Raw genomic sequence first — 12,247 nt, 5'->3', positions numbered from 1 at the left:
GATTGGCTAGTTTTTAGTCTTTGCTTTTATTGTATTTTGGCTAAAACAAGGCTTAAACAAAATAGTTAGACAAAAAAAAAACAGTATCAATGTTGCTAGTATTTAAAGACATGATGCGTGTATAGCCCTTTGTATACCCTGTTTTCCAAAATGTTTTTAAAACGTAATTGATGAAGAAATTTTCTCAAATTGATATGTTTTAGACATATTCATGCATGATTATTCTTGGTCTCTGTAGAAAGAAGATGAGCTGCAAAATATTTTTGAAATAGGTTTAAATATTCCGGAAGGGTATTTCATATGTTCCACTGTTGCTATCGATAAACGGGAAAACTGCAACTGCTGAAAAACTGCACTCGAATGAAATGCTGCTGGACTGCCAACCTGCTTTCAGTAGAGCGTGAAGTATGAAAGTAAATGAAAAAAGCACCAATGTTTTGAAAAAAAATGTATTTAAATAATGTATTAAAATAATTTAAATATTTGTATCTAAAATAAAATTTAAATTCAAGCCCAGCTATGGTTAACAAACGAATCAAACACAGCTGTACAAGTACACTTTCAAGTTCAAGTGCGGCTTGGAAGTGCAATAATTCTTATCAGCAAACAGCTTTGCATTAGCTTCCGGATTTGAACAGTTAATTCATTCAAAATGCATTTCGTCTGCGATCTCAGTTTAATTTTGATTGCAATGTGCACGGTTCGGAGAATACGACTCACAATGGAAAACTATTTCGTTTTACTGCTGATTCTTTTGGCTGTACCTTGGTCCTTTCAAGACACCCCCAAGCTTAAGCCAACCAAGGCTGCCATTATAGACTTGAAGAACAAAACTGAAGTAGTACCGTCAAGTAGCATGCCCATTGCCAATGTCACAGCCTTGCACGAGAAGTTGGCAGAAGTCCACATTGATCAGCAAAAAACCATTCGCATTAGCAAAGGAGATCTGGATGATCTATTGGACGTTTATATGGGTAAAATAGCAGAGAGTGCAGCCACCATCAAGGACAGAGAAAATGAAATAAACAAGCTTCAAACCAAGGAACACACTGACGACGATCTACTGAAGAGATTTGAGAATCTCACAGAGATTTGTAATGCTCAAAATGCTACATATACAGCCAAACTGAAGGAAAAGGCGGATCAAATCAAGGAACTCGAGCAAAAGGTCAAGGTCTACGAGACCAGATTGAAGAGGAAACAGCACGTGTTGACTGATTTAAGAAAACAGAACACCTCCAGTGCGGCATTGATCGATCATCTGAGAGCCAAAGTCGTATATTTTGAAGGTAAGTTCAGGGAGAAGAAGGACGACCTGTTGGCAGACTGGGAGGCAGCCACCACCACTTGTATGCCCTACGGCATGTCGTCTGGGATTCATTTGATCCATCTGCCAGGGTTCCTGCCCTTTCTGGTGTCCTGTGAGGGTCTCACGACCGCCGGTCCTGGATGGATGGCTATTCAGCGTCGACTGGATGGCTCTGTGAGCTTCTATCGCAACTGGGATCAGTACAGGAAAGGGTTTGGCAAGCTCAACGGGGAGTTCTTTATTGGCCTCGAAAAACTGCACCGCCTGACCAGCTCCCAGCCTCATGAGCTCTACATAAGCTTCAGGAGATTCAATGGAGAGTCAAGCTATGCTCACTACGATGACTTTGTTATTGGCAGCGAGGAGGAAGGCTACGAATTGAAATTGCTCGGCCATTATCAAGGAAATTCCAGCGACGCGTTACGCACCCATGACAAGATGAAATTCTCAACCTTCGATAGGGATAACGATGAATTTACGCATATGAATTGCGCCGAGTATCACCACGGAGCCTGGTGGTACGACTTCTGTTCGCGAAGGTAATTCATCCGTCCACTGAGTATCACACAACCACATACGAATTATTCAGGTTATATCCTCTTTCCATAGCAATTTGAATGGCAAGTACTTCAAGGCCGAGGTGGACAATGTCCAGGGCATTTTCTGGGAGCAATGGTATAGCTTCAGATCTCTGAGATCCGTACAGATGCTAATCCGTCCAAAGAGCCAAATGGAGCTGAACGATTTACCGAGGACCAAGCGTACTGTACCCCTAAAAATTCATTAAAATGAATCCCTCCATCAGCTCAACACACACAAATGCTCATTATTTTTAATAATTTATGCGTATTATGTTTGTTTCTAGAGGCTTTAAGAGCACTGTGAAACCAGATAAATCTCAATACGAAGCCGAGCGCCAAACGCCAAACGCCGAACCCCATTCGTCTTTGTTATTTACTCTTCCGACATCCGCCGCCCGCCACCATTCGACAGTTGATTAGCTTTCGATTTTTCGCCCTCTCCTCTCCCGGGTACAATAATTACTTCGTTACAGTTCACTGCAGTTCGCTGCAGTTCGCTGCTCTAGACATTTGTTTATTCGCGCACAAGTGATTAGTGCAATTAATTCTCATTTTCATTTTCATTTTCATTTGTGCTCGCATTTCGTTCGCTGTTGCAACAATTTAATGAAATCTAATTGAGCTCTGACTCTGGTCTTGAAGTGCTTCTATGGGCCTGGTCTGGACTGCCCCCACCATTTGTCACTTGCACTTTTATTGCCGAGGGACCGCTGTGGGAGTGGAGAAACTCAATTGGAGTAAATAAAGGCTTGACAAATTAGCCAAAGTCGAGGCATAAAATATAAATGAATATCGATGCGACGGAGGATTTATGGTCTGAGAAGAACAATTTTTATTTAAATTGAGTTTATTCCAGTTTCATACAGAATCTTACAGATCTTTGGAACATTTAAACATTTGTTGTTTCCTCCAATGTTACTTTACTCTAATTTGTAGTTTCTAAGGCACTTAATATATGTATCTGCAGAGGCCTGAACAGAAGCCACCGCTGTTGCATGGACACTCGGATCAAATGAATGTAGAGTGCACTCTGCACTTTATTGTAAATATAAACAATGGCATTGACGTCGTTGACGATGTAGCCCGCCCATCTAGCCCATTGTAAATCTAGCTAAAACGAGCACACGCGGTACATGAAATCGCACATATTAAAATAATTTTTAAAAAGATAAACTAATTGGTAAAAATGCTTTTTTGTTCATGAAAAGCTTACAAATAATACAGTGACCAATAAAAGTCTAAGCATCACACCCATTTTGAACATTCAGACGTGGAAATGAATTGTACGTATTCAGAATGGATGTCAGGCTTAGACTTTGTGGGTCACGGTCAATGGTATGAAGTTCTTTGGATTATGCATCACACTTAGCCAATTTCTGAAGAGCGCTCTTGGCAGCAGCCAATTTGGCTTGGTCCTTGTTGGAGCCGAAACCAATGACCCGAATGGTCTTCTCCATGCAGGTGAACTGGCAGTACATCATCACAACGTCCTTGTCTACCAGGGGCGGACCGTAGACGGGATTGGCCAGCTTGTGCTCTTGGAGCTGACGGATCGGGCTGATGGGTATATTCTGGGAGAATTCCTTCAGCTCGGGCTCAAACAAATGGTAGATCATCTGCCAGGTTGTCTGCAGATCCCGGCAATCCAGGTAGACGGCCGCGATAAGGGCCTCCAGGACATCGCCTAAAGCCTTGGGGACATCTACGTTTTGCGCCAAGTTGAAAGCACCGATGCGTGGACCGTCTTCCGACTCATTTTCCATGGCCATCTCCACTTCATCGTCCAAGTCCAGAATAACGGGCTGCACATCTCTCTCCTCGAGCAGAAAGCGTACATGATTTGTGACTCTGTGTCCCTGGCTCTCTTGGAATTTCACAAACTTGCTGATGGTTTCAGATAGCAACGCGTTCTCTGCCAGAATGAAGAGGTGCAGATTGTGGCGCACGCAGATGCATCCCAGTGTCGTGTTATTGACCAAGGCCGAGCGCAGATCCGTGAGCTCGCCCGGACGCAGCTTGGTATTGTTTTCGAAAATGTATGCAGAGATGAGAAAATCGAGTATGGCATCGCCAATGAACTCCAGCTCCTGGTAGCAGCCGGTCAAGCGATTGGTGGGAAACGACGGATGCGTCAGGGCCTGCAAGAGGTAGCCCCGATCCCGGAATTTGTAGCCCAGATTCTGTTCTAAATAGGAGTGGTTGATCAGGAAGCCATCAATATCGTCAGGGCTCGCGTTGGCTCGCATCTTGGTGCTCTTTAACTGAAGATCGAGCAGCTGCGACAATGGCTTATCAACGTCCGGCTTGCAAATGCCGAAGTATTCCAGCATGCGGAAGCCATGTTGCAATCCATAGTTTCTCACAACGACTCCCAGAAGGGCCTCCAGAGTGTCAGCCACCACCTTGTTCTGAACAGTGACCTCACCAAACAAGAAGTTCGCGCCGGAGGAGAAGTCTCCACCGTCATAATAGCCTTGCTGATTGCTCTTGCAATCTTGCACAAAGCGACGATAGGTATCCTCGTTGCAACGACCTGCCAGAATCTCCTCGTCACTAAGGGCCAGATTCAAGAGATTTTGGGGACCAATCAGTTTGGCAAAGCTCGGCTGCTCCGTCCACACATCCAAGACATCTTCGGGCAGATTAATGCTGGGCGGAAGCCACGTTAATCTGGGGTCGAACAGACTGCAGCTAATACGACTGGGAATATCCGTCTCCCTGAGGCAATACATCAGGTTCTTGTTGGACACCAGCCTCGACTTGACCTCCGTGAGCGTGCCTTCGTTCCAGTCGGGATACCTGCTGGCCAGGTAAAGACTGGCACTCATCTTGAGAAACGAGTCACCCAACAGCTCCACTCGCTCCATATCATAAACATCGGACGATCCCGCTGTGGTGATGGCCGCCAGGAACTCACCCTGGTGGGCCGGAGTGATGTGATCATCGGAGACGCTCTTCATCAGAACCGGCAACACATTCAACGACTGTGGTTTGGGAGCTGAGCTGGTCTGCGGGAGCACGGCAGTCCATGCGGCAGGGGGCATTGCTGGACTCCTGGTCTCATAGATGTTCCCTTTAGGCATCTTGAACTGCGTCTCCAGCCAGAGCTCCCTGTCGTCCTGCTCCATTTTGTCGAGAGACGCCACTTGGCCGGATATAAAATTGTTGTAATAGTTCAACTCCACGGTATAGGCGGACATGATGTTCCGGGGTAGGTCTACGGGTTCCAGGTTCTGCTGCCACGAATGTTGTAAGTCGCGTATCTGCAGTGTCTTCATCCCAATCTCAAGTTCTTTGATGGGTAGGGGCTCCAGAATTGAGCGTGAGCCTTCATCATAATCATTGGGAATGGCATTGCCATGGGTATCCACATTGCGGCGCAACGACCAGTCGATCTCCAAGAGCTTTGGCCTATAGTCAACTCCATTTTGAGGCAGATGTTGCAGCCCCAGGTAGGTATTGAAGCGTTGTCGTAATGCCTCAGCATGCAGCATGAAGTGGAGCCGATTCAAGATGCTGGGTAGAAACACTGCTTTTATCCAGAGGTCGCCGGGGAAATCGAAATTAAAGCAGAGCTCCGGAATGAGGATGATCTTGGCCCTGGCCTTGCTCTGGGCCGACGTCTTGCCCCGCTGCTGGACATAGAAGTTCAGTTGCTCCGTAAGCTCGCGCACCTCGATCAGGAACTGGTCCATGCGAACAATTCCTCCGATGTCATCGCCATACTTAGACGTGGTGAACTTGGCATAGCTCGTGTTCTGGTGGTTGCTTCCCATCAGGCTGCTCGGAGTCAGGTCTCTGCGCACCTTGTGCACGAGCATTCGCTTGCTCGCGAAGTTGGCATACCACTGAGTCACAATTTTCCCCTCATAGTCCTCTGGACGCGGCGCTCGCTGTTCCTTGCGCTGCTTCACACTGACAGGCTTCGGGGTGGGCAGACGCTGGAACTGATGGACCAGCGGCCAGTCCACCACATTCTGATGCTCTGCGCCCACGGCTAGAGGCACGATCAGGTAGGAGTTGTCCTTGCCTCGACGATCCAGTACAAAGCAGGGACGCCAGATCTTCAACAGATCGCGGAACAGCATTCCATGGAACTGATGCAGTTGCTCCAGCTGCTCCGCACTTGCAATAACCAGCTCTCGCGGGTGCTCCCTAACCTGCACATGCAATGGGCCCTGATTGCAGAACAGCGGCATCTTCGAGAGAGGTGGCAGCTGCTTCCTCAGCAGCAACGCAAAGTTCCTACCCGACAGCATGTTGTCGTGGATGTGCTCTGTGTAGTCGTTGCGCTCGAACTGCGGCTCCAAAATGATCTCATAGGCATAACAGACTTCACCCACCCGTGGCCGGCAATCGAAGAACTCCGTCGGACAAGAGGTCTTGAAGGTAGTTTGTGTCTCCGGCTTGAGTTTCTGCTTGTTTACCGTATCGATAACTAAAAGCACCCAAGGAGGAGAATGATTAAACAGAATTAGTGGGTATTTGATTGAATAAGACTCACCATCGTCGCTGTATTTCTTCCAGTGGTCAAAGTGAAAGTCGGCTATCGCCGTCACCCGGTCCTTAAGCGTGACGGGTAGGAAACGCTCGTTGAGCTCCCCCGTGGAGTACAGTTTAATGCAGGTCTTAAAGGCTGCCGATATTTTTGCCGCCTTAACGGAAGTCATGGGATCGCTCTGGAATGATTCGAACATGATTACTGACTGTCGACGCTGGGTAGTCCAATTTGGGCTTACATAAATTTTATCCCGCACGGACGAGCTGAGTGGAAGTTCGATAGAGACGACTTCTTTGTTTGCGGCCTGTGTGCCAAAGAGTTTCTGCTTCTGGTCCCAGCTGATTAGTGTGATCCAGGGCTCCACAAAGCCGAATGCATCCGAGGGCAGGCTCTGGCAGTAGCGGTGGAGCAGCATCAGGGCACTGCTAGGCAGCAGCACGGCACCTTTTTCGTTTATAAATGGTGGGATCAATTCGTGGAAGTGATCGGCTATCTCTTGCATCAAAGGTTCGGCCCGATCCAGGACGCGATCCTTTAAATACTCTCCGATGTCGGTATGGGCTTGGCGATATTGATTGATTTGTTGGTTGATTTTCATGCGGTCCAAATCTGAGGAAAAAAGCACAAAGTGGGCCTCCTTGGATCGAGCCCGCCCCTTCGTCTGCACGTACATGTTGAATGTCTTTATAGGATCCAGGATCAACACGTAATTGCAGGCCTTTATATCGATGCCTTCCTCCAGAACGCTCGAACAGACCATCAGGTTGGCTTCGCCATCCCTAAATTGGTGAATGGCCTTTGATGGGGATTGCGACAGGGGAGAATAATATACTGTTAATATACTGTTCTGTGCTGAGGCCCGAGGCATAACGTACCGACTTTTGCCACTTGCGCTCCAGGACGCTCTCACAATCCGCTGAAACTGAGTTGCGGCCCACCATAAACTGCGGCACGAGAACATCGCGCAGCGCCGGAATAACCGCAATGAACTTCTTCAACACTTGGTATATGCATTTGCTCGTATACCGGCGCTCAACGAAGACCAAGCAGCAAATATCCTTGGCATCCTTGCCCGAGAACGTTTTCTGCACGTATTGCAAAAATCTCTGCACCTTGGGAGTCGAAAAGTTTATGATGGTTTCCTCCGTGTGGACTGCGTCATCGCGTTCCGTATCATCGTCGACCAAATCGCGAAGCTTTTTCTTTAGCATGTGATTGATCCGGTTACACAGACAGATGGCCAACTTATATATGTGGGTCAGGGCAAGGGTTTCCGACTGATGCAGCTTGATTTCAATCTCTAGAATCACCGATACTATGGCCATGGATGCCGCATATACGCCGTAGTGCTCCAGCTGGTACTGGAAGTCGTTGAGCAGAGTCTTTATATATCCCTTCTTGTGCGGATCGCGGAAGGTCGACAGTCCCTTGGAATAGCGCGTAGGCTGTTTGCCAATCTCCAAATCGTCTAGGATTACGTAGAAGTGCTCTATGCATCGTTGTATGGCGTGCCCGATCTGAAGGCTCCCCACTTGGTTTGGATAAGTCACTAAATACTCCCTTGGTTTGGTAGAGTAGCTGCAAAAAATAAATAGAACTGCTATAGCGTGATTTCTTCTATGGAAAGGGCTTAAAAGGTCTCACAGCATCACGTTTTTCAATTCTTCCGTGTCGGACACGGTGATAATATTGCTTCTGTATGTCGTCTCCAGCTCTCTGAGCTTTTGAGCGACCAGCTTAAATTCGTTGCCTTTAATGAGTACACCCGTCAGTCCCACAACGCGCGGCAGTGGCGTGTTCCGTTCAGCGAGTAAAAACAGATGCATGAACTCATGGTAGGGATGGTGGCCAGTGCCATGGTGGCACTCGTCTATAATCACGATGCTCACAGAGCTCAGCTCCAAGTACTTCTGGGTGACCATATTCAACATGACTTGGGCTGTGCCCACCAGAACCTATTGTCGTTGCAAGATATAAGAAAATTCAATTAGAAAAAAAAGCCAGGGCCAAATTTGTAAAGCACTTGGAAGCACAAATACTAGTGCATCCGTTCTATATAAACGAATATCAGAAATGCATATTGGTTTGATGAGGCGTCATGAGCTCGACACTAACTTGGCTATCGCTTATTTCGTGGCTCCATTTTATCTTCGACCAGTCGTCGACGCCCTGCTCCCCCACAAAGAACCCCACTTTGAGATTTGAGAATTTCCTCACGGCCATTGCCTGCTGGCGGGCTAGCTCGACTGTATTGCACATAAATATAGCTCGTTTTCCGCCCTCCTCGATTGATCTGTAGGAGTGTAAACAAATCCGAGAATTCAGTTCAACAGCAAAATATGTATGTATGCTTTGCTTTTTTGCTTATGTATGAGTGTGTTTGCAAAATTCCAGTATGAAAAAAAAATGCAAGCGACTTACTTGTCCATGTCTTTGGAGAATCGCTTCAGGGCCAGGATGGCCACGTATGTCTTGCCAGATCCGGTCGGCAAGTAGATTATCCCATTGTTCTTCGTAATATGATCCACGAGACGCAGCTGATAGCTGCGAGGCTGCAACAAATGCGAATGCATTTTTACAATTCAGCAAAAAGTACAAACTTATGTATATGCACTGGAATTTATCTTATTTATACCTTTATTTCGGATTCCCCATTATGCACGTTGTCTGCCATGATGGTCCTATTTGCTCCGGGTGCTAGCTGAAAGTGATGAAATAAAATAAAATTCAGTGAATGCAGGCACAAGCTCGCCAACTAAGATGATTTCTAACGTGGCTATAATGACACAGCAGGTTTCTCAGGATGTGACCAGCTACATGAGCTACACTCTAGCTGGAAGTACGGGATTTACATTTTTTTCCAGTCACCGTTCTCTGTGTGCGGAAAACACCGCTATGGACGCGCAGGTTGACCGGCAAATGTCTCGCCTCACCTTTGTTTTAATTGAACTTTGTTCCACCGATATATTGTATTGAACAAGTATTTGATCAGTTAAGATAATAAATTGCAAGAGCTGAATACATAAATTGCAAAAAAAGAAAAAAAGAGAATAAAGTTCTGTCCCTCAGCATTGTCCGCGGGCTTATCGCTCAAATATACCGTCCGACCCTCAGAAATATACCAAAATATACCATCTCATTTGAAAAATATACCGTAAATATACTGACGAATTCAAGTTCTATTTTACATATTCCTCGTTTATGATATTCCGTGGAATATTACTAGCTATATAGAACATTTAGCCATGCCCACATAATTTTATCCGATTAGTGAATCTATTTGCGAATTGACTAGTTTATTTAAAACACTTGCTTTTATTGGATCTTGTCTAAAAGAAGGTTTTAGTGAAATAGGTCAACCAAAAAACGGTTTTAGCGAAATAAGTCAAAACAAAAAAACGAAATAGGCTAGTCGTTCATATTGCTCAATTTAGAAATTCCGTTGAATAATTCTGGCTAACTAAAACCCTTAGTTCGGCTCACATAGTTTTAAGCCGTTGATTAATAAATTTTCTTCAAGATTGGCTAGTTTTTAGTCTTTGCTTTTATTGTATTTTGGCTAAAACAAGGCTTAAACAAAATAGTTCAACAAAAAAAAAAAACAGTATCAATGTTGCTAGTATTTAAAGACATGATGCGTGTATAGCCCTTTGTATACCCTGTTTTCCAAAATGTTTTTAAAACGTAATTGATGAAGAAATTTTCTCAAATTGATATGTTTTAGACATATTCATGCATGATTATTCTTGGTCTCTGTAGAAAGAAGATGAGCTGCAAAATATTTTTGAAATAGGTTTAAATATTCCGGAAGGGTATTTCATATGTTCCACTGTTGCTATCGATAAACGGGAAAACTGCCAACTGCTGAAAAACTGCACCTCGAATGAAATGCTGCTGGACTGCCAACCTGCTTTCAGTAGAGCGTGAAGTATGAAAGTAAATGAAAAAAGCACCAATGTTTTGAAAAAAAATGTATTTAAATAATGTATTAAAATAATTTAAATATTTGTATCTAAAATAAAATTTAAATTCAAGCCCAGCTATGGTTAACAAACGAATCAAACGCAGCTGTACAAGTACACTTTCAAGTTCAAGTGCGGCTTGGAAGTGCAATAATTCTTATCAGCAAACAGCTTTGCATTAGCTTCCGGATTTGAACAGTTAATTCATTCAAAATGCATTTCGTCTGCGATCTCAGTTTAATTTTGATTGCAATGTGCACGGTTCGGAGAATACGACTCACAATGGAAAACTGTTTCGTTTTACTGCTGATTCTTTTGGCTGTACCTTGGTCCTTTCAAGACACCCCCAAGCTTAAGCCAACCAAGGCTGCCATTATAGACTTGAAGAACAAAACTGAAGTAGTACCGTCAAGTAGCATGCCCATTGCCAATGTCACAGCCTTGCACGAGAAGTTGGCAGAAGTCCACATTGATCAGCACAAAACCATTCGCATTAGCAAAGGAGATCTGGATGATCTATTGGACGTTTATATGGGTAAAATAGCAGAGAGTGCAGCCACCATCAAGGACAGAGAAAATGAAATAAACAAGCTTCAAACCAAGGAACACACTGACGACGATCTACTGAAGAGATTTGAGAATCTCACAGAGATTTGTAATGCTCAAAATGCTACATATACAGCCAAACTGAAGGAAAAGGCGGATCAAATCAAGGAACTCGAGCAAAAGGTCAAGGTCTACGAGACCAGATTGAAGAGGAAACAGCACGTGTTGACTGATTTAAGAAAACAGAACACCTCCAGTGCGGCATTGATCGATCATCTGAGAGCCAAAGTCGTATATTTTGAAGGTAAGTTCAGGGAGAAGAAGGACGACCTGTTGGCAGACTGGGAGGCAGCCACCACCACTTGTATGCCCTACGGCATGTCGTCTGGGATTCATTTGATCCATCTGCCAGGGTTCCTGCCCTTTCTGGTGTCCTGTGAGGGTCTCACGACCGCCGGTCCTGGATGGATGGCTATTCAGCGTCGACTGGATGGCTCTGTGAACTTCTATCGCAACTGGGATCAGTACAGGAAAGGGTTTGGCAAGCTCAACGGGGAGTTCTTTATTGGCCTCGAAAAACTGCACCGCCTGACCAGCTCCCAGCCTCATGAGCTCTACATAAGCTTCAGGAGATTCAATTGAGAGTCAAGCTATGCTCACTACGATGACTTTGTTATTGGCAGCGAGGAGGAAGGCTACGAATTGAAATTGCTCGGCCATTATCTCTACTCTACAGGCTTTAAGAGCACTGTGAAACCAGATAAATCTCAATACGAAGCCGAGCGCCAAACGCCGAACCCCATTCGTCTTTGTTATTTACTCTTCCGACACCCGCCGCCCGCCACCATTCGACAGTTGATTAGCTTTCGATTTTTCGCCCTCTCCTCTCCCGGGTACAATAATTACTTCGTTACAGTTCACTGCAGTTCGCTGCTCTAGACATTTGTTTATTCGCGCACAAGTGATTAGTGCAATTAATTCTCATTTTCATTTTCATTTGTGCTCGCATTTCGTTCGCTGTTGCAACAATTTAATGAAATCTAATTGAGCTCTGACTCTGGTCTTTAAGTGCTTCTATGGGCCTGGTCTGGTCTGCCCCCACCATTTGTCACTTGCACTTTTATTGCCGAGGGACCGCTGTGGGAGTGGAGAAACTCAATTGGAGTAAATAAAGGCTTGACAAATTAGCCAAAGTCGAGGCATAAAATATAAATGAATATCGATGCGACGGAGGATTTGTGGTCTGAGAAGAACAATTTTTATTTAAATTGAGTTTATTCCAGTTTCTTACAGAATACACCCCCTCCAACTGGTTGTTTCCACTTCAAAATAACTGAAGAGAACACTT

The 12,247-nt window shown here is 45.2% G+C and overlaps 3 protein-coding genes across 4 annotated transcripts; 2 read left to right on the top strand and 1 right to left on the bottom strand.

Annotated features, from left to right (window-relative positions):
• The first annotated feature begins 539 nt into the window (after positions 1 to 539).
• LOC108158391 (fibrinogen-like protein 1) lies at positions 540 to 2,984 on the top strand. Of its 2 annotated transcripts, XM_017290649.2 has the most exons (3): positions 540 to 1,289; positions 1,398 to 1,848; positions 1,919 to 2,984. In XM_017290649.2, the coding sequence occupies exons 1-3, from the start codon at positions 653 to 655 to the stop codon at positions 2,094 to 2,096; spliced, it is 1,266 nt and encodes a 421-aa protein (XP_017146138.2). In that variant the 5' UTR covers positions 540 to 652; the 3' UTR covers positions 2,097 to 2,984. The 2 variants fall into 2 exon arrangements, with proteins under 2 accessions (XP_017146138.2, XP_017146137.2); XM_017290648.2 differs by having other exon boundaries at positions 543 to 1,848.
• On the bottom strand, positions 2,904 to 9,437 carry LOC108158386 (endoribonuclease Dicer). The gene is made up of 9 exons (XM_017290640.2): positions 9,325 to 9,437; positions 9,027 to 9,092; positions 8,813 to 8,943; positions 8,507 to 8,684; positions 8,036 to 8,346; positions 7,267 to 7,969; positions 6,630 to 7,187; positions 6,395 to 6,569; positions 2,904 to 6,328 (listed from the first exon to the last, which is right to left on the bottom strand). Exons 2-9 carry the CDS (start codon positions 9,063 to 9,065, stop codon positions 3,243 to 3,245), a joined length of 5,181 nt encoding a protein of 1,726 aa, XP_017146129.2. The 5' UTR covers positions 9,066 to 9,092; positions 9,325 to 9,437; the 3' UTR covers positions 2,904 to 3,242.
• A 1,031-nt stretch (positions 9,438 to 10,468) lies between these two features.
• On the top strand, positions 10,469 to 12,154 carry LOC117188079 (angiopoietin-related protein 7-like). Its single transcript, XM_033391401.1, has 2 exons — positions 10,469 to 11,203; positions 11,312 to 12,154. The coding sequence occupies exons 1-2, from the start codon at positions 10,567 to 10,569 to the stop codon at positions 11,539 to 11,541; spliced, it is 867 nt and encodes a 288-aa protein (XP_033247292.1). The 5' UTR covers positions 10,469 to 10,566; the 3' UTR covers positions 11,542 to 12,154.
• The last annotated feature ends 93 nt before the right edge of the window (positions 12,155 to 12,247 follow it).

The sequence above is a fragment of the Drosophila miranda genome, chromosome 3, assembly GCF_003369915.1.
Source record: "Drosophila miranda strain MSH22 chromosome 3, D.miranda_PacBio2.1, whole genome shotgun sequence".
Lineage (NCBI taxonomy): Eukaryota > Metazoa > Arthropoda > Insecta > Diptera > Drosophilidae > Drosophila > Drosophila miranda.
The sequence above is the reverse complement of the archived record's forward strand: the minus strand, read 5'-3'. Positions and strand labels throughout refer to the sequence as shown.

Bases quoted from the DNA above. Each gene is read 5' to 3' on its own strand.
- LOC117188079 (XM_033391401.1), top strand. From the start codon at position 10,567: ATGCATTTCGTCTGCGATCTCAGTTTAATTTTGATTGCAATGTGCACG. The intron at 11,204-11,311 runs GTAAGTTCAGGG...TCCATCTGCCAG, and splicing joins CAAAGTCGTATATTTTGAAG to GGTTCCTGCCCTTTCTGGTG.
- LOC108158386 (XM_017290640.2), bottom strand. From the start codon at position 9,065: ATGGCAGACAACGTGCATAATGGGGAATCCGAAATAAAG. The intron at 8,944-9,026 runs GTATAAATAAGA...CATTTGTTGCAG, and splicing joins ATGGGGAATCCGAAATAAAG to CCTCGCAGCTATCAGCTGCG. The intron at 8,685-8,812 runs GTAAGTCGCTTG...ACACTCCTACAG, and splicing joins TTCTCCAAAGACATGGACAA to ATCAATCGAGGAGGGCGGAA.
- LOC108158391 (XM_017290648.2), top strand. From the start codon at position 653: ATGCATTTCGTCTGCGATCTCAGTTTAATTTTGATTGCAATGTGCACG. The intron at 1,849-1,918 runs GTAATTCATCCG...CTCTTTCCATAG, and splicing joins TACGACTTCTGTTCGCGAAG to CAATTTGAATGGCAAGTACT.